At 40.2% G+C, this 26,771-nt stretch overlaps 1 protein-coding gene across 9 annotated transcripts in view; it reads right to left on the reverse strand.

The window, feature by feature from the left end:
* Positions 1 to 574: 574 nt before the first annotated feature.
* The window catches only part of ank1b (ankyrin 1, erythrocytic b), a 77,956-nt gene continuing 51,759 nt past the window's right edge, over positions 575 to 26,771 (reverse strand). For 2 of the 9 annotated variants that reach the window (XM_086300383.1, XM_086300381.1), the window contains 18 exons: positions 26,166 to 26,390; positions 25,076 to 25,230; positions 24,586 to 24,797; positions 23,357 to 23,561; positions 22,155 to 22,251; positions 21,801 to 22,029; positions 19,172 to 19,300; positions 17,718 to 17,837; positions 17,085 to 17,169; positions 15,890 to 15,964; positions 14,557 to 14,688; positions 14,244 to 14,402; positions 13,551 to 13,622; positions 8,073 to 8,730; positions 7,811 to 7,946; positions 7,262 to 7,333; positions 5,625 to 5,719; positions 575 to 5,420 (listed from right to left, as the gene is read on the reverse strand). In XM_086300383.1, coding sequence (XP_086156509.1) covers positions 5,651 to 5,719; positions 7,262 to 7,333; positions 7,811 to 7,946; positions 8,073 to 8,730; positions 13,551 to 13,622; positions 14,244 to 14,402; positions 14,557 to 14,688; positions 15,890 to 15,964; positions 17,085 to 17,169; positions 17,718 to 17,837; positions 19,172 to 19,300; positions 21,801 to 22,029; positions 22,155 to 22,251; positions 23,357 to 23,561; positions 24,586 to 24,797; positions 25,076 to 25,230; positions 26,166 to 26,390 — 2,830 coding nt within the window. In that variant the 3' untranslated portion in view covers positions 575 to 5,420; positions 5,625 to 5,650. Of the gene's footprint in view, positions 5,421 to 5,624; positions 5,720 to 7,261; positions 7,334 to 7,675; positions 7,947 to 8,072; positions 8,731 to 13,550; positions 13,623 to 14,243; positions 14,403 to 14,556; positions 14,689 to 15,889; positions 15,965 to 17,084; positions 17,170 to 17,717; positions 17,838 to 19,171; positions 19,301 to 21,800; positions 22,030 to 22,154; positions 22,252 to 23,356; positions 23,562 to 24,585; positions 24,798 to 25,075; positions 25,231 to 26,165; positions 26,391 to 26,771 lie in introns of all 9 variants that reach the window. The other 7 variants (XM_086300378.1, XM_086300376.1, XM_086300379.1 and 4 more) reach the window with 6 other exon arrangements.

Raw genomic sequence — 26,771 nt, forward strand, 5'->3', positions numbered from 1 at the left:
TTCCTTCTTCTTTCTTAACTGCTTAACACTAAAAACTGACGATTCAAAGAAGCTGAAGCCAATCCCGTTTATTCAATCACCACTTTGTGGGGAAAAGAACAATTAGACGTGAGATATCTGAAGTTCTCGTGTATGTATGTATTGTGTATGTGCAACTGCTTTGTACGGAAGCGTAGAGCTGCCACCCAGGCAAAAGAAAAATACAAGTGTAGCACGGTATAACGTGAAAGGTTTATTGTCCTAACAAGATACTTTTCCTGTTTGTACAATATAATATTTATATTGTACGAACGTGATAATTATGTATATTGTAATAACGTGATATTATGTTGTTCAAACGTGAAAAGTATATTGTACAAACATGATAGTATCTTGTTAGAACAATAAACTTTTCACGTTATAACGTGATACACTTGTATTTTTCTTTTGCCTGGGTGGCAGCTCTACGCTTCCGTAGCTTTGGGACATTTTCCTCGAAAATAAGGTTTCAGATGCATAAGAAGGGAATAAATATTGCATAAAATTATTGGATCTGTCGAATAAAACATTAAGAAGATGCATGTTTGTAACTTCTCAGACATCCAGGACACACGTCTGTGTCTTGAGGTGTGAGACGGTACCAATTCAGTGATACATCCACAGAGTAAAAAGACGGCACTTAAATGCACTTGCTGCGAAAACAACACACCACATTTATGTCACATCTTTGTTTATTAATTCTTGTAAATGGTTTGAGCTGGTGTACAGGGTAAGATGATCTATACATATCTTCATGTCAGAATGACTCTGATTGAAAGGCTTGTATACATATTCACGTTGGTTTATCCTCTCTCCGGGACAATACAAAAGAAAAGAAAACAAGTGGTCATAGCTACAAAGCCTCTACATTCCCCATGACGTGGACGTCGGCCTAGTCTAGATAATGCTTAAAGAACATCCATAATAACTCTATGAGGGTGCATAGCATTCTAATTAAATATATTTTGTCATATATTTATACATATATTTTCATAAAAACATCTTTTTTTTGTGCATGTGCGCAGTTGCATTCCTTAGGATAGAGTAATATGATATTGCGTTTACATTGTCATGTATCCATTCTAAAGGAGTATAGGTGATCTTTATTCTTTGCAACAGTTAAAATTTTACAATACTCTTTAAAATACATTGCTGTAGGTTACACGTCCTCTCAGATCACATGCCTGGGAAATTGCGGTCTCTCTTCTTCCCGCTGATCCAACCAGAATTGGAACCAAACATCATGATCATTATCATCATCATCATACACACACACACACTCACAAACACTCGCATACTGTACATACAAACACTGGGGAAGTGCACAGGATCACAGGCAAGTTTAATTCAGACGGCAAATCCAAATGATCTATGTATGGAAACATAATTAAACTACTTCATACATCATTTTGCTTTGTGGAGACTTTTTTTTTTCAGGATTTCAAATGTGACTAAGCAGGAAGTTAAGCAGGAAGACAGCTCCTTAAAGTCAAAGTTATGATCCTTAAGATTTTAGTCTTGGCTGATGCCTCTGGGGGAAGTAAGCATGTTTTAAGAGTACTGACTACACTCAAAAAAATCTGTTGTGGGATGAACACATTTTAATCATGGCACCTATTTCCATGTGATTTAACCAAGTACAATAACCCATTTTTGACCATGTCAAACCAACACATTTGGCATTTGGTGGTTTAATGTAATCAGATTACGTTGGATCAACGTAGTATACTTACATTGACTTGAAGTGATTTATTTAAATTTGTAGAGTGAAATTTGTTTTAATTCATGCTACACAAGTTAAAAACTTTAGGAAAACACAATGAAATCTTGTTGTTTGAACAACTACTTTGTTAGTGAAGGCAATTACTGCTAGTCTTGCTTAATGAACCAATATGGGGGTTGATGATTTCATAGAGACAAACAATCATTTGCACTTACAGTCATGGGTAATTTAGAATCACCAATTAACCTAACTCTAATTACACACTGCAAACCAGACAGATTGTGGATAAATAAATAAACGATAACGTGTGCAGTGTCCCTTGGTTTTTCCTGCCAGATCCAAACCTTGCTTGTGCCATCTGGTTCCAAGGAAACACAAATTAACAACCAAAATGCTGAAATTGAAGCTTCAAAGTGGGTCTCTACAAATCAGTGGGTGAGACATACTGTGAGATTATGGGAGCTATGGCCAATTTCTTTTATAAAATGTCAGTGACCAGATTTGCAGTCACTTCAAAAATATAGTATATCAATTAAGTGCAAACATTTTTCCAAAGTTTCTTCACATACAAAAGAAAAGCAACAGTTCAATCAGAGCTCCAACAAAATCATGGGATTAGCACTAAACTTTAGGACTGTTGCATGCATCCACCATTTTACATCCACTACGGTCACACAGTTTTTTCATGAACCAGTTTCTTGCTGCTGATAATAAAACTAATCTACTAAGGGATGCAAATTGAAAAACCTCTGACCTTTAACAGCATCAAAATACATTTTTTAGAGTATTAATCTTAAGGATTAAAACCTCAACACAGAAATAAAACATCTGGATCCAACCTCCATTCTTGTGCTGATACAGTAAAAGTCTTAAAGACTAACAGAGTGATTGTGGGAGCTGTGAAGTCGAGTGGGCGTCTTGTTTGTCATTTGTTGACTTTATCTTCAGCATAATGGCCGATTAGGTAAGATTACACAATAACGTGCATCGACAATTGAAGGTATACATATGAGAAGATAATTGTTTTATATTTATCTGGTGAAAGGAAAATCTTTTGCCTGTGCTTCAACAAAATTTATTTGGCTTTTTTTTTTTCCAATCTGTGACAAAAAAACAACCAACCAACAAACAAAAAATGAGTAAAGACAAAAATAACCAACAGTGGTGTCACAGCAGGAGCAGCGCACCAGCGAGGTTAAGTAGACATGCTGGCACTGACCACACACTCAGTGTTTTTTGGTCTAATGTGAATCACACAACTAAACTACACACACACTTGCACCAAACCACCCTGCTCCACCAAGAAAAAGTAAAAAACCAAACCAAAAAAAGCCCACGCATCACCATCCCACCTCAAACAGCCCCAACAGAAAACTCTAAATCGCTCACTTGTGTCCCATATTTGTCTTTGAGAGGATGACTCAGAACTTAGAAACAAACATCTTTTGTTCTTTCTGATAGAGCAGAACTGAAAACCTGAGTGAAGTAACAGTGGAAAACGTGCTATTATCCCATGAGGTTCTCGTGCATGGACTGGGCGTGGAAAGTAAGTGCATTTGCGTGATGTATAACCAATGTGTTCATTCATCCGGTCTCACTCATTCAGGCTACAGTAGCATTTACAGTACTTATGGGAGATATAGGTGATTTTAAGGAAATGCGTGCTACTATGATGTAACTCCTTCATGCTGCTGCCAACCAGTTTCTGCATAAAGTGTTTCAGAGGTGATGAGCTGATGATTTACAGAAACACAAGTTGAATTATCCAGGGAAAAAAAGAAGGAAAACAGAGTTCGGTGGATTCCGCCTCATGGCAGCAGCAAGCTTCTTAACAGATATTAAATGAAGATATCCTGGTTTATATTTTGCTACGTTAAGTGCTGAAACACAAACACTCTCCGGCCTCCAAGGTCTCGCACTGCTACAGCTGAGTCATCTCATCTTGCATCAGTACGTCCTGACTCACTCACTTCAAGGGCGAGCTTCAATGCCAAATGCTGTTCATCCAGATACAGTTTGTGTCTTCTCTGAGGAAACCAGTCTTTTACAGTTGCCGTTCCATCTTCATGTTTTTTTGTTTCTGTGTATTATTGCTGTGGCAAACTCCAAAGAAAACAAGAAAAAAACAACAACAACAACACTGACCAGGCAATAATTATTTAACCGTGTGATCTATGTTTGTGTGTTTCTGGAAATGTGTTCATATATGTTTCTGTGCTTTTGCCTGTGCTATATATGAATGTGGGTCTTGACAGTTCACGAGTCTGGGGTCAGTGTTAATAAGACGATCACAGTGCTACCTGTCTGCCATTTCACTCTCGCTTAGAAATCCTCAAATCACGGCATCGTCACACGAATGAGATCCTTCATGTTTTCTTCACCACAATTTGAAATATTGACTCAAAAATTCAACAGTGATGCGCTACAGCCACTGCAAGCAGATAAAAGAGGGAGCACAGAGGGTTTGGAGGACCTTTAGATGCTGATGGGAGAGGACTGTGATTTGACTGCATATAGACTGAGGCTACTGATAGATTATGGGTGAAGGTAAAGTACGCTACTGGGGAAAAAAAAGAAAACAAAAAAAGCAATGGAAGAGCACAGAAAAGCTTGAGGGAATAGAAAGTCAAGCTTTGTGCCCTCAGAGCTGCTGTACAATGCAATCGAGCACCCACGCTTTTTCCAAAGAAAACATTCCCGCTGTCTGAAAACATTCCCCCTGAAAACACGAGGGGAGCTAGAGGTTCATTTCTCATCCGCAGTCAAACAAAGCTGAAACCCAAAGTGGACGAGTCCCAAAGAAACAATGAGGAGCGATCTTCATCCACAAAGGAAAAAAAATTAAAAATGTAAAAAAACGCACGCGGACAAGAAGTCACGAGCAGGGCAGCACGGCGGCTTTCTCATTCCAGCGCTGAGCACGCCGTGACATTACAGGGACAACAAGCCAATCATGGGGAAGGGCTCAGCGCCAAGCCGGAAGCAAGAAACACATGCGGTAGAGAAAAATACACGCACACACACATACACACACTGACACATGTCCACGTAGCATAGAGTGCATATATCACATTTAGAATAACAGGGCAAAGGGTCCAGTGAAAGAAGCGTTGGGAGGCTCAGCAGAGGCTTAGCTGTATAGAGAACCATCCATTGAGGGACTTCTTTTTTTTGGCTGTAGTGTTATTAGACTCAACTTGCTGAAACAAACCACTCCAGTTGGGGGAAAGAAGGCCCTTAAAAAAAGCCTGTAACCCTTATGTGGGTCCGCCCCCGTACCTTGTACCCCTTCAGTTTGTAGATAATGACAGTTCAAAAGGGCATGCACCAGCAGTCATCATGCGATTACAGTTCACAGGAAGCACTTTGTTGCTTTTTTTTTTCTTAGTTGTTTAACTAACATTTATGTTTTTTTGTATAAAAAAGAAAAAGAAACGGTATCGTCATGCCTTAGTCTAGTTGATTTTTTTTTTTTACAAATATTATAAAACTACAAGTTTAATTCCTGTTTTTTTTTCTCCTCTTCTATTTTGTTTTGTGGTGCTCCATGGTCACAGGTTGAGGATGATTCTGTTTGTTTTTTTGTTTTTTTAAATAGTCTGCACTTCCTCCATGCTCATTTTCCTCTGCGGTCCGGTCGTGTTTTCGTGGAGGATGGTTTGGCAGTGGCTTTCCGGTCCTACAAAACAGAGACAAGGAGTACACCAGTAGATATGCATCACATGGGCTAAATTAGTCTTAGCTTCTATAAAATCACTGCCAAAGTTTAACGAATGAGACAAAACGACGTATGAGAGATGATTAGGCTCTAACAGGCTCCAACAGGGTGCCGTAGAAGGCATCTATCCAAGCACTGGGATGCACTAGTGCTTGTGTCCCATACCTGAAGGGATGGGCAGAAAGTGTATTTCAGTGTTTAACTCTCCGCAGACTGCTGCGCTGCACTGACTGAGCGCCCTTTCTCACATCCACCGCCACCTGGAGCAAGGAGGCAGGGAGGAAGGAAGGAAGGAAGGAAGGAAACAACACTTGGACCAGTTAACGGCTGAAGCCTCCATGTGAAACCAGAGCAGGAAACTAACTTGTCTGCCCACCTGGCCGCTGTGGCTCACAAATTTACCATCATTTCACAGTTAATCAGCCAATCAGTCACAAAAGATTTCATGCCATACAAATGCCCGTTTTTATAATGTCATTTTTAAAAAGCTTTTTTTTAATGATGATCTCTGAATCATAATTGGTTTAAGTTCATATCTGCTGTCAACATTTGCCTTGTGGCTGCTGTTAATTTCCCACCCTGTTGGCCAGGCTTTGTGAATAACTCACAGTAAAAAGCACGGGGTTTGCAGTGCTTGGGTGTGACAAAAGGTTATCAGTGTTAACTAAAACTGAAAGTAGGTGTGAAGAAGGTTTCAACTAAAGTTCAAATTAAAACTAAAACAAGTGAGAATTTTTACCAAATGAACTAGAACTGAAAATATACAGAAAATAAATAAATTCAATTAAAAAAAAAAAATAGAATAGAGCGATGATTGTCCTATTCCAATGGTCTGAATGGCCAGAGTCCTTCAAACTTATATAAGGGGGAAAGGTGGCTCATTACAGCCAAAGTATGCAGAAGTGCTGAATGTATAGCATATTGAATCTTTAAGCAGACTGATTACATCAGTAGAAGACCGCACCAGCAGCTAACTGACGCTACTGTCTTTGCAGGCTCATCAAAACTGGATGAAAGAACATTGGAAAAATGTCTGGTCTCATAAGTCTTTCGAACACAAGATAAAATGGCAGGGACCACATTTTATGCAAATAACGTGAAAGCATGGCTCCATCCTGCCATACATCAGTGGTTCAGGTTTGAGTCGATGGTGTAATGGTGCAGGGATATTTTCTTGGGACACCTTCAGCCGGTGAATACTGACTGACCAACAGCCTACTTAGTGTAGTTGATGACCACCTCCATCCCTTTATGTCCAACTTCATTTGCTGCTTTTCTGATCTTTCACTATACTTCCCCAATTCTTCCTGTTCATAGTGAACTCCATTGCAACTTCCCTGTGCAACTTTTCAGAAAGTCCGGCAGGCTATGTGCTGTTGAATTTTGGAGCTTTGCAGGCAAGCACATCTGCACTGGTTGCAGAGTCACAATCCTTCCCTTTGTGCAGCCAAAGACCTTTGGCAAATGTTTTAGTATTTGTCAGTTTGGTCAAATATGTCAACGCAATATGCACAAAGACATTTCACTGCTGTGAGTCAAGGTTTTGCATTGTAATGTCTCTTGGAATTACTTACATTTTGCCCATGACAAGCACCCAAATGTCACCATGAAAAATAGGTAAACTCAAAAAAAGCAACTGAACAATCAAAACTAGACTGAAATGAGCAAATCCACCATGAAAGCTGAACTCAAAATAAGTGAATAAATAAAATTACACAAAACTCATAACAAATAAACAACAATTATAATGTTGGTATGACCATGATTCACTGCAAATGAAAAATACCCACAAAGTGACTCACCTTTCTAGCAAGTGCATTTCCACGTTCTTCAACAAACTGTGCCTCAGCAACATACTCCTCCTTCTCCTCTCTCTGTTAAGAAAAAAAAGGCCACAATTTATATATATTTATAAAATCCATTTCTAATTCTTAACAAGGTGTTCTCAATCACAAATGTTAAATCATATTAATGGGCAGCTTTTCATTAGATGTGTTGAGCTGTGCAACACATCATTCTGCTCTGGTTCTGTGACTGATTGTGGTCAATCATCTGTTCTGATGATCGTTCAGTGAGATTAAGCTGTTGATGATTTTTTTAAAAAAAATCAAACTGAATGACGATCTTCCCGGTTGATCATTAAAAAAAGAAAACATGGAAAAGATGTTCCCCCTCCAGGCGCAGGGAGCGGCAGGTGGTCGGCGTTGCAACCTGACCTGTCCCCGCCTCTGCTCCTGTTCCCAAGCTCGCTGGCCTGCCTCCTGATGAGAGAAGCCCAGCCCCTTGTCAAAGGGCTGCGTGCCCTGCAGGAGGCGCCCACGCAGCACATGAGAGTAACCAGTGTCACACACCGGAGTCAGCAGAGCCTCCTGGGCCACGTGCAAGCCTGGCACGTTGCCGTCACGCGTTGATGACACCGAGCCCACCCAGCCTTGTAGGGAGTCCTTGTCTGGCATGTAGGGTTGAAATGCTCCTCCTCCCACCATCCTGAAAAGCAGAATGTGAATAGACCAGAGGGAAGGGAAACAAAGAAAGCACATATGTTAATTCTGAGTACAGGCAGTGGAAAAGAAACAAATATAGAGTGATGGCGATCACACACAGTTGACTTACCGGTTGTCTCCGTTGTGCTCTGTAGCTCGACCCAGCCCCGTTATCTCACACCTCTGGGAGTACACCTGTTGGCCTGAAACAACAGAAATCCCTTCCACTGAGCCCAGCCCTACCATTCCACCTCCTCCTTTTGTTCCTCCTCCTACAGCCACACTCTCCACTCTCCTCACGTCCGACCTCTGACCTCCCAGCTGGCCATTTAGATTGACCTTGGGAACGGCACCACTGGCTCTCACCCTGTCCCTTTCCGCCAGTGCACTTGCTGGCTCCTGTGGTGCCTCCTCCTCCTCAACCTCCCCTTCCTCCTCCTCCTCCTCCTCCTCTTCCTCCAGCTCCATGATGGAGCCGCTGGCCCCGCTGGCTCCACTGCTTGGGCGACCCAAGCTGCAGGGTAAGGAGAGTGTGGCGCCCTCTGAGTCGTCAGCCCGACTGCTTCCCTCTAGTGATGAGTCCTCCACTGTAACCAGAGAGGGGCTGACCCCTGCTGGCCACACCTGAACGTCCGACATCTCCATTAATGTATCTTCCTCTGTGGTGGCAATGGGGGCGCACTCGAGGCTGGAGACCTCTTGCCAGTAGGGCTCCACGCCCAGTGGAGATGGCAAGCTGTACTGCATGGAGGCCGGGGACAGAAGCTCCTCCTGCACCAGCCCATAACCTGGAGGGAAAACAGGAGCGAGACAAGAGATAGACTAACACCAAGCAGGCACAGCCACTGAGAGGATGGGGAGGTGGTGGGACAACTGTTTCTCCAACCTACCAGGGAAACAGTGGGGCTCAGCTCTGTCCCAATATACCAAGACAAAAGACTTTCTCTTAATCAATTACTTATCAATCACAATTTAGAATTCTAATTTAGGATTAAGATGCCTTGATGCTAAGCCAGTAATTCTGACTTGACTCTCAGTTAATCCCAGCCAACATGTTGCTTTCACGCTTTCGATCTAAAAGGCAGAACACAATGATATTACTCAAAAACTGTTACTTTGGCTAATCGAATAAAAAAAAATTTCTTTTCAAGTTTGCAGAGCTATTCAGGTAACTGTCATTGGGACACAGCAATTTGTGAGGTGAGAGATAAAAGAATTTGGTGAGTCATCCATTGTTTGTGAGGTGAGTGATGCTGGGCTCTAGCTTGCTCCCACTTTCGGAAAGTGAATCTGCAGAACAGAAACTGTTTCTCGATAAGAGAAAAGAAAGATGAGTGTAGGGTTCTTTAATTGATTGTGGGGTTGGCACGATATTCTTTTTTAATAATTTAAGGCTTTACTCTCTTTAGTATAAATTTTCATCCTTTTTTGCTTTACATCAACATTTTATTATAATTTTTTTTTCAAGGTAGGTTTAATTGGGGTAAAGCCTGGATTTTCCACATAGAGGATTGCACAAATTTTGTTTCCGGTGCTAAAGTAGCAGCTGTGATACAATTGCCAAACATGTAATGAAACATCGCTTATCGTTCCAACCCTTGTCACAAGTCTCTGCGGGGGAATCAGCAGCATCTTGCAAATTCTGGAAAAGAAAATGCAAGTTACTGCCGCATTCTCCCCGACTGCAGCTGCAACTCAGAGTCATGCATTCATGTGTCTGTACGCAAAAGATCCCCTGCCCAGCACCCACTCAGAAAAATAAACAAATAAAACAAGTCACATGCACACACACACACACACACACACACACACACACACACACACACACACACACACACACACACACACACACACACACACACACACACCACACAACTTTTAATCTAAGGGTAACTAAAAAAAATAGAATCACTGCATGATGTGTTGTTTAATCTTATCCTGCTAAATCATAAGTCGTTGACTAAGTCGTTGATTATATTAGATCCAATTAGATTGGTTTACACATTTCTATTATTAGTTCCAGGATGACACTTATTATGCAGCTTGTTGGACTACTTGACAAAAAGACGCACAAAAGCACACAGTCAAATTCACAATCACACACTGTAGTTGGTTCTAATTTATATCATACATATTTTAAAAAGAAAATTCAAATTTTTGTTAGAATCTTTATGTAATCTCATTGAGATTTGACATGATCTGAGATTTTCGTTTCAAAGCTTGTTTTATTTTCTTTGATAAATAATTAAAAATTATTAAATATACATTTAAAAATATATTTTGAGGAAGTGGCATTTTAATGTCTTTTTTCATTGTTTATTTTTTAAGACTATTTTTACATTTACTTTATATTACTACTAATAATAATATCTAATAATAATAATGATAATAATAATAATAATAATAAAACATTCTGAATGTAAAATTTTTCATATTTTTCACATTTCATTTAACTCGAAGCTTATAACCCATATGTTGATCTTTGGTGATACTTGAACATGGTAACACTTATATTTTGACACAAATCTGGATTAGTTAATTCCGTTAACAAAATATTTTTAATAAACTAGTGTGTCAGTGAGTTCAGATGAATAGAGACTTAACAGTAAAGTTGTATTTCACCCATATGAAACAAAGAACGGCACACTGACAGATCACAATGATAAACCACTGTAAAGCACAAAGTAGAGGCTGTGCTGTAATGTGAGGTTGCAGGCCGAATAGACAACCCACAGAATGAGTATAGTATGAGGTTAAACTCAAAATAATACTTTTAGTTCAAATGTCTTTGTGCAATGAAACATGTTAATTCCTGATCCTCACTATATCCTGGCATCAGGGACAGTACACATGAACTAAATACAAAAAAAGTGTGTAAACCCTATTAGCATTTAATGTGTAATATCTTTTTAAATACACTTTTAACAGAATCAGTCATGAATTTATGCCCACCAAGAAGGCATCCTGATATCTCTTTGTACTAAATGGAAAATGATCTGACGTTCATCTGTGGAAACAAAACACAGTTTAAAGTGAGACGTATCTGAAAGTTACCACAGAAAGTTTCTTAGACCTTCATGCACCGCTACTTTTGTTCATTTAACCATAATTTAATGTAGTAATGAGGCTATGGGCAAAAAACGACTGAGTAAAGCAACATAGCAATTCTACCTTGTTGTACTATCAGTAAATCTACTTCTGTATATTTCAATGACACACTAATACTAATTATCACAGTACGCACATCTATGGAGCTAAAAATCTAAACCTTTTCTGATGTGATCCACAACACTGTAATGGGTAAAATACACCTTTACTGTGTAAAGTAATTGTCTCTCAGAGTTTATGCAACAATGGTCCATTGTGTGGGTACACATGTGTGTGTTTCTGGGATGGTACAGGGCCAGAATGATCAGAGGTGGCATCAGAATGAGGTGAGCAAGGAGGGAATGAATCAAAATTAGAATGAGAGTTAGAATGAGTTAGATGAATGTGGGTTAGCCCTTCCCTTCACTCCTGCTGCTGAAACACAGACACACTCACACAGGTGTCAAAGGCACAAAATGTAGTGAAGCACAAATAAACTCCACGGAGAATCTCATGGTACAAGAAACAGAAGAGAAGAGCACTACACAGCACACTTTACCACAGCAAACACACACTCACACGCACACATACATGTATAAACGCACAACACTGCATTCATTTAAAAACACACAAGGAGGACACACACTTTTAGCTCACAGGTGACGCTCGGATGTACAAAAAAACCATACACACCAGAATCAACACACACCTCACAGTAAAATCCCTGCTGGCAAATAACGTTCACACAATGTTAGCAGCAAGGCCATCATCAGACTTGGGCAAAAAAATACTGCATAGAAAATTTAGTTATAGATAATTCATGGCATTTTTTTTCATTGGTTACTGGATTTAGCTCTTTTAATTTTACATATAGTAACTGCCAAACCAACTACACAATGGTTAAGTGTTAAACCACTCAAATTGTAACTTACCAAACATGTGATTATTTTGCCCATGAATGAAGACCACCACAGCAACATTGTATGTTGAGCATTATGTGCTATGCAGCTGACCATGTGTTATAGCGTAGCATTAAAAAACACACACCATTTATTTTACAGGAAAAAGAAAAAGAAAACATTTGTTTGTTAATATAGCGTTAAATAAAAGACTGAAATACATCCATGAACAGAGAAAATATTTTACACTGTGAAGAAAACGTCATACATTGAAAGCATGCCATGCACATAAAAGATGTCACAAACAGCAAACGTTATTCTGTTCAAGAAACTCTGTGCTCAAACGCACAAACACACACACCCACGCACACCTTTACAAATGGCCATCTTGTGTTGGGGTTAAAATGAATTTTAAAATATTTTTGTGTAACTAAAATATTGAACTTACTCTCTATAATCTTGGAAGAAAACTAGAAAAAGTATGAATAAATTTCAAGCTCGGCTATATGATGTCATTTTTACTTGACTTACTTTGAATAAATAAGTCTGAAACACACACACACACGTGCACACATGCACAGACACACACAGATATTGGAACAGCAAAGCATGCAGCATGCACATGCACAAACTGTAGTACACACACAGAGCTGTTTTAAAGAGGAGGAGAGGGTCCCCACTCGACTGAACGAGGGAGGAGCGCGGGAAAATAAGATGACAAGAGAAGAGGAGGCCCAGAGGTCAACATGAGGTCATATGAGGTCAGAGGTCGGACAGGAAGAGCTGTGAGGAGGAAGAAGAGCAAGAGAAGGGAGGAGGACGAGGAGGAGCGGGGCAGCTGGGCAGCAGATATGACATGTTACAGGTTCAGAGAAAAAAAAAGACAGAAAGTAGGACAGGATCCCGAGGAAAAGACAAAATTTCAAGACTGCAAGAAGACATTGTCGCTGGGGACCAATGTCTGCTGTCGATCAAGCACAACGTGACAGGTGAAATTTTATCTTGTTCTCAGACAGAAGAAAGAGAAAGAAAGAGGCAGGGACAGAAACAAGGTATGGAGGCCCAGAGCACACTGTCATCTGTGCACCAGCGCCACTTTTGACTAGTGTATCCATCCCAGACAGGACACATAAGGGCGTGTATGCACACACACGTGCATGTATGTGTACACACACGCGCGCAGAGCCACACATACACCCACATGTAATCTATAAAATCTCGAACGTTACCCATACGTTAACTGTTGGCTGTTTTGCAGACGACTTAAACCCCTGTCAGAAAAAGTGACTTATCCTCGTTTCTCATATTGAGTCAGAAGAATAAATGGCATCATGTTTAGGGCTCAAGTATGAGGTGTGAAAAAGTGTAACGTAAAAAGAAAAAGTAAAAAATAAATTAAAAAAATGAAAATAAAATGATGTGTGCCCCAGTGAGGAGAGGCGGTGTTACTGCATGCTGCAAAAAGCTTGCTTCATGGTGGAAGAATGACACCATTCCTGAGACCTCAAAAATGGTATTTGAGAATCATTATCATTGGTTTCATCATCATCATCATCATCATCATGTGCACTACAGGTCATGAGCAGCAAACCACCATGCAACCCAAGTTCCCTTCAACTTACCCCTTCTGAAAAACGGGGGTCTAATAACACGTGGCTTGCGCACTAGGCGCGATGGCCTTGTGTCCGTGATCTCTTGTGGGGCAACAGAGACAAGGTAAAGTGGCTGTTACCCAGACTCAGAGAAGGCAAGGAGGGGTTTTCAGAGGTGGAAAGTAAATGAGAATAAAAGCCTCACCTTCTTGGGCTGAAGAATTTAGTCTCTGATTTTTGGCAGTGAAGACTTTTTTTAGGAAATAATTTCCGCTCTATGCTTTCTGCAACTTTTTGTGGGGTCCCACCGTGTTTTTTCCATTTACATCTGCATTTCCTGATATTTTGTGGATGTATCTATTTGGAAATGACCAAGTACACCAGATACTGCACTTGCACAGTAAATTGAGCCTCTCATTATTGTTGCCTCTAAAGTCTTCTTGAACAGGAAATTCCTGAAAACTTTCCATTTCTGACGGTTACAAACCATCATGAGAACATCAGTCTTGCAATAAACATAAAAAGTATTGAACCCTTTGTTTTCTGTAATTACAACACATGTAGCTAGAGAAGTCAATCTATTTAACAATACAAAATACAAAATTAAGGCACAGCATATCTTTGCTAATTAACCGTAAAGAGGTAATTTGTTAAAAAAAATGTTGAACTGACCCTTCTTATATGTCCTGTGTGTAGGATGTTTAATGTGTTCCTGTATCTTACCATTAATGACACTGGGGGACAACAGAGTGGAGTCGCGGTCACCAAGCCGACAGGCGCCCTCCTCTGAAGAACCAGGTGCTGGTTGCGGAGCCTGACCCTCCAAAGAGGTTACAATATCTGCACGATCGATGTTCTTCAGAGCAAAGTAGAGGCTCTCCACTGAGAGGCAAAGGTTCCACGATTTATCACTCAACTTTTCTTTTTAAATATCTGTCACATGCACAGATAAGGATGCCCCGACACAGAAATATTTGCACTAGTCAAAGTTTTAATCGTTTGGTCTGAATTTTAAAGGGATATAGTGCTAACTTACTCTTGGCCCTTTTGCCCTCTCTGCTGGCCCACAGGTTGAGCAGGGCAGAGCTCTGGTCCAGCAAGGAGTTTGGATTCTCCACACGGATCCTATTGATGTCGTCCACACCAAACTGAAGCTCTCGTGCTAACTCTAATGGACACAGTTAAGAATAGAAAGAAACATAAAGCACATATTTATACAACTAAGTCCAAAATACTACTGTATAACCACTCACAGATGAAGTGAATAATCTAAGTATAATGGCACACCTGCAGATTTGTGATATATTAGTAAAAGCTGTTGCTCGTTCTTAGTCACCAACTTGGATGGGAGACTTTGATAATGAGAAACTTGCTAAATCCAAATAATTGGGTTGGAGCATAACACAAAACAGCAAGACGTGGGCTCCTGCTGGTCATCGGTGGTGTGGTCTACAGGAAGGACAAACATAAGTAGGATCTCTGATCTGGACGAATAACAACTGGCAGGGGTTTCCTTAATATTCGGTTTAGTGGTCTACATCATAGACCGGATCTAAAAGATGTACCTAGCCAGGACTCATTAACCCACTGGTTAATAACTGTTCTTTTCTCAGTTGCCATCTTGATGTTTTCAAACAGTATGTGATAAGCGACTCTTTGATCCGTCTGAGAAACCGAGGAACTCTGTACACTAATACAGTAGTGATGTGTCTGTTACAACATAATCCTGCCCTTATACGTGTTTTTCCTAATTTTCTAAACTAACAGGAACCATTGATAGCCTCATATGTGATTCATATACATATAATAATAATGGATTGGATTTATATAGCGCTTTTCAAGGCACACAAAGCGCTTTACAATGCCACTATTCATTCACTCTCGCATTCACACACTGGTGTGAATATATATATATATATATATATATATATATATATAGGCATATAGGCATATAGAGGAGTTATAACAGCTGCTATAAGGTGTTAGTGCTGATCTGTTGTGGTCGGTTTCAACCAAACGTAGCTTTGTACATTACGGTCAAATGTCTCCATTTTGGTTTCGTTTGTCTAAAGGACATTTATTCAAATGTAACTTTGCAAACCTGAGCCCGTTAGTGTTTTTCTAATTGTGTTATTATGAACTTTAACATTTAACAACTGCCAACTGAGGCCTGTAGAGTTTGAGATGGTGCTCTTGGGTTTTTTTTTTTTTGCAGTTTTTATAAGCATTGCATGGTCCAACTTTGTAGCTATTTTCTATTGAAGCAATCAGGGTGCATTTAGTTTTTCACAATGTGGCTTTGAATTTCTTTTTCAAATGGCTATATATCCATTTTATATACAGATTGTACAGTATCCAGTGTGACTAACCTGCCCAGCTTAAACCCAGCTGTTCGGATATGATGTTGATTTTGAGCTCAGTCCTCTCCATGGCATTCACTGTGGCTAATGAGAAAAAAAACACACAGACAGTTTAGAAACATGTAATACAGCACACAAGTAAAAGATGTTTCAATGACCTAATAGTATACTGTTTTACACAAAAACGTATTTGGGAAGTCAAACAGATATTGATGTGTGGAAAAAAATATTTTTTTTAATTGGGATGAATTTTTTAGACTTTTTATGACTTTTTTAAGACTCTTTTTAGACTTGATAGTGTTGAAGCAAATGTTATTAAGAGGTGGCTAGTATTGACTCATTTTCTTCTTGTTATTCCAATTCATCATCTGTACCTAAAAGACAGTTAAGTTTCAATACGTACCTTGACAAAAGCACTGCTCTGTTGGAGGAAATAAGCAATACCAACAACAGTGTTTTTTTACCCATATAATTCTCAGGGTTAGGACATCATTTGACAAGGAAAGGTCATAATTTGGGGTTCATTCAGGTGCTATTCCTGCTAACCACAGTAGCATTCAGTAACCATTAAATAGAGACTGAGGTGCAATATAGCAGCGCTGTGTATTTGATAGACAGAAAAGGCCTTTATCCATTCACCCTCACTCGCCATCAGCACCATTTAAACCAATCAGAATGGTCATCTTGACTCTCTTTAGTTACCACAGGCCAGTATAAGGGCTCATCTGTCTTGCTCCACTGCGAGGTCCTGCCCATTCTCAGTGCTAAGCTATAGTGCTAATGCTAACAGTATCTGCTGCCATGCCATTGGAAATCGCAGTGGAGACACCAGCGCCATGCAAAACCAACCACAGAAGTCATTCATTGATTGTCACAGCTACCAGGACACTCAGGACAGAAAAAGGCTAAATTGCCATGTGCCATGGAGCCATTTCAGGTCATGTTGGGGGCGACTGCTCATCTTGTGGCTGCACATTCAATATGTTTCCACTAACTGCACTGCAAAAAACTTAGTGGGATACTGTAGAGCAGTACATTGCATCCAAGGCTCAGTTGTTGTGCCATGCGTGCACACGAGACAGGAAAATAGAGAGGGCAGAGTAAGAAGCAGGGTTGTGGGTAAAGTGGCAGTGCAACATTCAGTGCCCATCTCCACTGTGTGTATATTCGGAGAGGGCTGACGGTCAAGCATTGAAGGACTTACCCACGCTGGGCTCGTTCAGTGCACTGTAGCGTTCTCTCAAAGCAAGAGGGGTTAAAGTTCGTCTGCGCTCCTCACTTCCAACAACCTAAAAAATTGAAAGAATTACAATAATTAATCGCCTTACACAGAACTTTTGAACTTTTAACAAACACCCATGTCACCATGTTTGACCCATGTAACATTAGACAGATGTAGCACTTCAGACAGACTCCTGGCAAAGTAATGGTTGATATTAAAATAGTAATCCAGGTAAAATGCAGTAGACTAGATTAAAACACTTTAAACCTTTAAAATAAGGAGTCTCCATACCTTTAAGGTAGCCTGTCAGTCCAAGAGTAAACCCTTTGTCAAAAGGATTAACTGATACTGTGTAATGTTATACTGCTTCAGTTGTATTATTGTACATTTATTTTTTTAATGGAATCTCTTTTTGTCTATACAAAATTAATAAGCGCAAATATTACATATAATACATAATAATATATGTAACACACACATATATTTTGGACAAGCCCCAGTCTGATAGAACAACCTGAAAAAAATGACCATCTATCGAGATAAGGTCACAGTGCGTGATCTTTCTTTTTATCATCTCTATTTATTATGTGTGCATGTTTGCTACCAAATTCTTACCTTGACACAAGGTGGCATGGTTATATTAAGGTTACACAGTACGTGTTGTGTGTCCTCATACTTGGTGCATTTCCGCAGAAAAGACAAAAACCCGGAGGCATCCTTGTTACTGTCTCTGACCTAAACATAGACAGAAAACAGGTAGACAGAGACGAAGAAAGAAAAATAGAATAGAATAATGTGGAGTGAGGGAAAGGAGGAGAATGGAAAGACAGAAAAGGATGAGCAGAGAAGAGCGGGAAGAGAAATTGAGCAGAAAAGATAGAATAGAGGAAGATAAGATGGGCAAGAAGAAGAAAAAAAAATCAAAAAGAGCACTAGATCCCTTAACAGTTGTCCTGAGCATGTGGCGCAGTAACATGGGACGAGAAGCAGGGGGAAACAGGGATGGAAGCAGTCCACAGGCAGGCAAGAGGGAGAGATTTACCTGCACATTTTACCTGGACATCTGTCAGACCAGACAGTTACAGAGTGACCGTGAGAGAGAGAAAGAGAGACAGTGAGACAGACACATACAGACAGGCAAGGCCGCAAGATAGGAAGGCAGGCAAAGAAAGTGAAGGAGTCACAGGACATGCAAACAATTACCCAAGAGAGTTGACAGCTAGACAGGTAAGTTGTTTGTTGCTTGGCTACCAGTATTCATCAAGCTGATTCTGAACAATACTTGACTTATCACATCGACAGACACAGATGAACGGAAAAACAGTGATATGGAAATTACATAAATATGGTCACGGGACAGGCATGGAACGGCTCGTACACACAATATATAACATATACGATCAATAGAAGAACAAATACACAAGTCATCAATGTAATGTGGAATAAAAAGAGATGAAATTATGATGCATTTGATAAAGAACTTAAACACAAAACAAAAACACCCTATCAAATCAGATTGCTGGTTTTTATTACCTTTACATTTCAAACAAACAAAGCACAATGAAAATGAAAAAAGAACAAAAGGACTCACAATGACACACCATGCCAAAAGCTAACTGAAGAAACTGAGAATCCCGAGATCCGATGAACAACCTGACATTCCAATATTTCTAATGTTTATCTTAACTTTACTGCCTGGAATATCTCTCAACTCTATGAAAAAAGGTAGCATATTGCAATTATAGTGCACCAATTATACTGCTGTGTTTAATATGCAATGATTGCAGAGTGAGCACAGGACTGTACTATTACCTACGTGTTTACATCACTGATATGAGAGTGAAAAGCAAACACAAAAACCACCATATGAACGCAGTGTTTGAGTCATCGGCAGGTGCTCATGAGTGTAAATAACTGGTGAGAAGGTCCTTGACATACTGTATCCAAAAACTAAACAACACACACTTTTGCACATGTATACACACACACACAAACAAACACACAATACTGTAGCAACACGTAGCAAGTGATAAAGAAGCAGGCATATGAACAAGCAGCTAGGGACAGACCTTGACAGAGACAGGCAGTCTGTTATCTCGGAAGGCCTGGAAGCTGAAGCTACGAGGCTGCTGAGTGGCCTTCCGAATGGGCACCAAGTTCCCGGAACACTCCAGGTAGAGAGGCATGCCCTCCATTAGCTGTGGAAAATATAACATAAAAGGGAAAAATGGAACTGCTTTTTTTCTAATAACATTTCACAAGCACTCGTTCATAGGGAATTTATGCAGATTTCTCATGATACAATACGCTGTACCCAAAAAACCCAAACAAAAGAATGATCCATTGTCTTTCTAGGTGCAGCAAATGCAATCTATAACAAAAATGGCAAAAACAAGGGCAAGAAGCAGGTGTTGTGCCAAAAAGTGATTGTCTGCCAAAAACTGATTTCTGGTATTTGCCAAAAACTGATTGCTCGTATTTAAACTGCTTTAAGTAACTTGTTGGGCTATAATATGTGAAACATACAGTATGTCAAATGCATCCCTCATGGATGACCACAAACAACATTCGTGTAACAAGGTAGAAGCCGCAATCAGTTTTTGGCAGCGACTTTTATAGAACCTTTATTTATGCAGTTAAAAAAAATCTCATTAACATTAAAAATGTATTTTGTAAGATTAAGTTGGACAGCAGAAATGGCAGCAAATATTACAATAGTTCTGTAAAAATACTTTAAGTGGGGATAAAGGACCGGACTGGTTATAATGTACCGGTAAGTACAATAACACAGAGTTATAAAGATACTTGAAAAAACAGATAATTTTTAAATTCTATATATAACCCCTTTGTAGTCTATTTACCAACATGCGTAAAGATATTACACATTAAAAATACACGGAAACATTGGAAATCAGTTTTTGGCAGGCAATCACTTTTTGGAACAACACAGGTATACCCTGGACAGGTCACCGATCCATCTCAGGGCTAACACACAGAGACAGACACCCATACTTTAGGACAATTCAACATATTCATGTCTTCAGACCGTGGGAGGAAGAACATGCAAACTTTACACCAGGGGTCTCCATCCCCCGGTCTCCAGACCCAAACCGGACCCCGAGAGGGTTTTCCCCCAGACCGCAAAGCATTTCCTCATTTACTATGTAGCTAGATATTTTATTCCTGCCGGCTGCCATGGCTGACTTTTGAACAGGCGTGATGGGCAGCTATGTGGATCAGTGACTTTCTAGTCCACACTCCAAGCCAGCTGGTGGCGGTATTGCACCACCAACCACCAAAAAAAACGCTAAAGAAGAACAACCAATGCGGGCCCTTCAACACAGGTTGCTAAGTTACAGCTTGGGAGCTTGCACTTGCCGACAGTAGAATGATGACTTGGCGGTGCACAGTTGAATGAGTAAAAAAAGATGGCTTTATCAAAAGCATGTATAGTGGACTATCTGACATTTAAAGATGAATGGACAAAATTCGCTCACAGCTGACTAATGAACATTTGCATGCATGCTTAAGAACTGCATTGACCCCATTTCACCCAAATTTTAAAATGCTAGCTGCAAATGTACATGCAAATTTCTCTCACTGAAGTGAGAGCCAGCACTGTTTTGCAGTATGTTTTAAGTTACATGGTGTTGAGTTTGTCAAACATATTTACTGCACCGTTTTAAAGCACTTCTTAATTTTCCTGAAAATTTAGGGTTTTTTTTAGGTGAATTGTTTGCACCTTAATGTTGTCCCAAAAAGTTTATTCTGTTCATCTGGATGTAGTGTTTTCAGTCATCCAACTGATTTTTTTTAGTGTCAGCTGACTGCAGGTTTCCCCAACATTACAAACAGTACCTTTGCACAATGACTAGCCCACTGAATGAACAATGGGCTGTGAGGTCAGTTTCTTAATCATTAAAATCCAAATTGTCATGACCATTGATTAACAACCACTGATCAAAGCCCATTGATCAAAGACCATTGATCAATGGCCATGAGTACCATTCACAGAGAGTTGGGGAATGGCTGCAATCACAGCGTTGTAAGATAGCGAAAGATGTACCCTTAGGCCCGCTCATCGATTCAAAGGTGGTCTTTCCCTTTTCCCATTCTTCTTCAAAAGTCACTTGGATGAGTAATGAAATGTTTCTCCCACTGAAAACGGTTCGTCCAGATGAACAGAAACAACTTTTTTGATTTGGATTTACCTGGATGATTGAGCATGCATCAAGACACCTTAATGTTGGGTTATGTGCAATAGATGTGGTAAAGATTATTGCATGATTTTATTGTTAAATTGTTTTTTGTTTAATATTAGTACTTGAACTGGATTACACTTTTCGGTTCAGCAGATGATTTAATGGCATATGAATAATTGATCAGTAGTTACAAGGCAAAAGTCTATATTGTTAATTAAATGTTAAATAGAAATGAAAGAAAATAATTTTGTTGGGTCATTTAAAGTGTTCGGAACCCAGATTGATTGGATGATGGAGGTAGTGAACCTCCTGTTATTTTAGTTGGGGACCCCTGCTTTACACAGCATCATTCAAACCCAGGACCTTCTTGGTCTGAGGAACCAGTGCTAACCACCACACCACGATGCCGCCACTTTTTAGAGAACTTAAAACGAATCACATGTTCAACTGCGCTCCTTAATAAGCTGGCTTTCTGTGGCCTTGCCCCTGTGCGCACCTCAATGTCTCGACTACGGGCCACCTCGGTGAAGTTTTCGTGCAGCTCCAGAGTTTTGTCCATCTTGTCATCTGTCATGCAGTAACAACGCAGGCGTCCCTCACGTGCCTCATTCATCTTTGCAAAAATAACAAACTTGGCCATATATGGGACTGCCATTAGCTCCCTGTACAGCAGGTTGGCAAAGGTGACCACCTCCGCCGTACGTGGACAGTCTGCCAGCCAGAATCTGGATATAGCAGGAGAACAGAGAAGAATTAAACAAACCAGCTGGATCTAAATCCAGACGTGTGCAAGAGTGCAGGAAAAAAAGTTGACTGGGAACATGCTTGCACAGGTGTTTACTGAGCTCACCTTGCAGACACATTGGTGGTAAAATTGGCACAGTTGTTGGCGTACATCAGCTTGGTGGTTCCAGTGATGTCCTCCCACTGAGCTGGTGCTGTTCCACCTGGATTGATGTGCAAGTGTTGGAAAAACTGTCCCATTATGTTGTCTAAGTTGGACCTTCATCAGTTTGATTTCCTTTCTTTGTTAGGTCTCCCACCTATTATCGATTATCTAGTGACTGTCTTTTTGAATATATACATCCAGTATCCTGGCTTCTCCTTTTTGCATCATTTGTTTAGCGTCCCTTTTGTATGACTTCCAGGCAGTTTTGTTGGTCATTTTTTCACTACTCCCTGTAATGACTCCCACACACTGAAGTCCACACTATATGACATTGATCTGATAAACTTGAGAAATATTTCTAGTCTGCTGCATGAAAATTTAATTGTCTTACAATGATAAAAGCAACTGAATCAAGGCTAAGACAGACAGCTGTTGTTCCTCTGCTGTTTGTCTGCTTCCTGTGTCCTCCTTGGCTCAGCTTTAACAGATGGAGGACACAACTTACACAGAGACATGATTGGAATCTCAATCATTTTGTTAATGTGCATGTTTATTTCCGTCTGACAAGATTCTTTGCACGTAATTTTATGCTGCTTTTGCTTTTACTTGATTACCAGTTGAGTACTCAGAAATATCCTTTTATGTTGGTCGTCTTTCTCCAGAGACGGCTCAAACTCACATAATGTAAATACAGTTTAAGTCGAATTTAGACTGGTATGGTATTTTTTCGACTTTCCTCTTTTGCTGCCATGTTTGTTTTGAGAAGTGCATCTCCATGTATGACCCCTGCTTTGCATATTAAAACAGGAGATTAGAGCCTTTTATATTGTGATGTTTGAGTCAGAAGTACACCCACGTGTCCACTGCCATCAATCAGTTTTGTTAGGGTCCATTTTAGTGAATTGGTGCTCTGATTTTCTTTGCCCCAGTATTTCAAATTTTCCCCTTCACCACCATAAAGAGTCATTTTAAGGTTACTCTAAAAAGTCAAATTGGTAAATAAAACTGCTTAACACAAAAAAATATATAATCTGGTGGCAGATCATTTTGTTTGTACCCTAATGAGAAAGGTAATAATTCCTGAATACAATCCTAGGTATCTCATGTTTGTTACAAGAAAAAACAAAATATAAAAAGGGATTACTCTGTAAAGTTATTCCTACCAATGACACTGCAGAGAAGACGCAAGCTGGTGGTATCACCCTCGCCAGCATCACGAGGGCTCTCCCTCCACGACGGTGGTAAAGGAATCCGCAATCCGATTGGACGGTGAAATTTGCGTCGCCGAGGTTCGATGGTAACCACTGGGCTGAAGGTGGCCTGGTTACCAAGCTGCCTGGTCAGCAGTTCATCAGGGATTGGTTGTGCCTGATGTTAAAGTGTTAATGGCAAAAAAGGGACACTGAGGACATGACGAAAAGACAGGAGGAGAAGGCTGCATACATGGAGAATGGAAAAGATAAACTCAAGCACAAATAAAACATAACAGAAACTCCACAAGGATCAACAAACAATTAAAACAAAATGTTTAAAAAAGGAAAACAAACCATAAACCATAAAAGCAAATGTGCAATAGGCTAAAACTTCAAATTCCCAATCATACTCACACATGCAACAAATTCATAAACTCAGATCAGTGCATCAGCTTGGTCACTGTGGCTCACAACTTAAATCGGGGAACTGAGGAGTGACGAATGGCTGGATAAAAAGGAAAACAGACGAGCGTAGCCAAAGTAAAACTCATGCAATCTTCTTACGTACATAACATTAGTGCCATGACAAAGAACGTAAACGATGTACACTCAAGTGACCAAGCAACAGAAATGAAGAAGCCATAATCCTTCATAATCTTTCTGCTGTGGAAAACAAAGCCAAATGTAGGTGTAGTGTGAAAAGAGATCAGTCAGCATGAGTGTGTGCCAAGTTCCCAGACGGGTGTCTGCAGAGGTCTGGATGAGTAACAGCCAGTCATACATTTGCCAGAAGCTCCTGTTTGGCAGGGCAGACAACACGTGTTGCAAACACCAGAGATGCTTCTTAAAGGTCAGGCAAATTTTGAAAATGTTCTAATAAAGTATATAATTTTTCTATATTAACCTATTCTATCAATGAAATTCTTATTGACAGTGTTTAAAAACTGAGAAAATCTTCTTCCTATCGGTTTGATATCACTGTTTGTTACAGACACACATAACATCAACTTCATGGCATGAAATCTGTCAAATCTGAACTCGTAGACTGAAAGCAGCACAAACAGAAAATGAGGCCAGAGGTAAACATGTTGGCACAGTCTTGGTTGTTTTCTCATTTGAACATCTGTTTTTGTGTTGAACAATCAAGCAATTATGAAAAGTGTACATGTGCAAAGCCTCTTTTCAATTCATATTCTCACCTGCAGTCCCAGCCTCACTCTTTTGGTGACAGCAGTCTCAGGGAAGATGGCTTCAACTTGGGGGACCAGCTTACTGGTCAGCCGACCGCCCTCTGGACCAATGAGATCACTCTCCTGCTGTATGCGAGACACTACTGCAAAGTAGAGGGGGAAGTCAGTGGAGATCATTCGACGGATTCTCTTCTTCTCCAGCTCCTCTTGGCTCTCCAAGTCTATATTAGGTGAAATAGTGGAGATAAGCAGAGAAAAGAGATAAAGAGGAAAGAAAAAGAGGGTAATGGTAGGTGTTAGGATACATGTCTAGCTGAAAATTTCAGTCTTAAATGAACACTTTGTGGGAATAAAGCCTGTCTGATGCTGCGGAGGCAGCTTCTGTGTTTAAAAAAAACCTTCCTATGCTTGTCTTCTGTAACTCCAGGGACATACATCAAGATTAATACAACCCCTCAAGGTTTCCCTGACAGGCGACATCCATTACAATCCCACTAACCTTCATCCATGCCATTCAGAATAGTTTCCAGTACTTCGTCGCCATAGCGATTACGATGTTCCTTCCAGACCGAGCCGTTCTCACTGCGGAGCACCACAAGCTCTCTGTCTCCTCGTCCCAGTGAGGCAAAGTGAGGGATTTCTACTATCACTGGTCTGTGAATGAAATGTCAGAAAGGTTTTTAGAAAAAGGTAGGAGAGGTGCATATTTTATCTTCTTTTTCTTCGTCTTTTAATGACAATCTATAGGTTTTGGGGAACAGAGAAGACTAAATGCTGTAGTTTTGAAAGTCAAATGCATTTCCCTACTTGCCTGGTTTGGTACTCATCAGACTGAGGTCTGCTCTGCGGTATTATTTTATTTCACAGTGTGCCAAAACATTCTAATTGATGACTCTGAACTACAGGCCAGCTGGTTCAGAGCCCAGACTAACATTAACAGTACAAGTTATCAATGCCATTTGCACTAATACACAGCCTTTTGAAGTGCATGTTCACAGCTTAGAAGATGCAACATGTGTGACTTCTAAAAAACCTCTGCCACTTGATTGGTCAGACCTGGTCCTCTTTAAATGAGCTGATGTCCAGAGACGACATGTTTATGAATGCTTTTTATGTTTCTCCTTGCATGGTTAGAATTTTAATATTGTACAATAAAAATGACCAGTGCTCACGCACAATGGTTTTCAGAAATGCTTGATACATCATCCCAGCATGACTCTGGACCTTTCAGCATTGGTTTTCAACCTAGTCCTTTGTGTACAATACTTTCTGAAGATTTTTAAAAATATTTTTAAGATAATTTGTACCGTAGATGATCCCCATATTCTCTGTAATTTTACACTGTGATAGGTTAGTTTTAAACTGCTTAAATGACTATTTTCCTATAAATACCCCATCATGATCTAGTCTTGTCCATTAAATGGCACAATCACTGAACTTGTCTTGGACATGTCATGTCTATTAAGAGCCACGCAAATACATGCACATATAGGCACTCAAATACACACAAAAGTATTTTGCTTTGACTGTAAATGCACAGTCAAATACGATCAAATACAGTTAATAAACCAAAGAAAGGTCTGATTTACCCAAGGAACTGCATACTGGACGGCCCCAGGGAGATGATCCGGCTAGCGAGGCCCTCGCCCTCCACTAGTGGAGGAGGCGTGGTCAGTTTCTGGGGTTTAACGAGACGGCAAGTGATGCGCGTCGGTGCAGCGCAGGTTCGGGGAGGGATGATCACTCGTAGTCCATGGTGCCTGCTGCCTCGCATGGAGCCCCCTCGAGCATCCACCATGAAACTCACCAGGAAGCTGAGTTACATGGTGCCATAAATTAAGAACATGTAAACTTTACTTTATCAACACACATTTAAACATTAATAAAACACGACAGAAAGAAAAAAAACACAAAGACTGGACTTTCGTCAGGGAAATCCTCCAGCTCTACGAGATGGGAACAGATTATTCATGTGCTGTTTGTTCAGCAGTGTTTTGAATTGATCTGGTTTGCCCGCTCATGGTTTATGCTATTCATAAAGAAGACATCAATTGACTGTGTAGGCGCTCTTTTCATTTGCTTGTCTGGATATGACAGGAGAGAACGAGTGATCTGCAGCAATGCTCAGCAAGAATGATGTGAAAAGATTTGAAAGAGATCCCGATTCTGCTTCTCCTGCATTATACCGGTGGCTT

Source organism: Aulonocara sp. 'chitande type north' Nkhata Bay, linkage group LG7 (assembly GCF_057382095.1).
Source record: "Aulonocara sp. 'chitande type north' Nkhata Bay isolate Kocher_YH1m ecotype deep benthic linkage group LG7, A_spYH_male_GT1.1, whole genome shotgun sequence".
Lineage (NCBI taxonomy): Eukaryota > Metazoa > Chordata > Actinopteri > Cichliformes > Cichlidae > Aulonocara > Aulonocara sp. 'chitande type north' Nkhata Bay.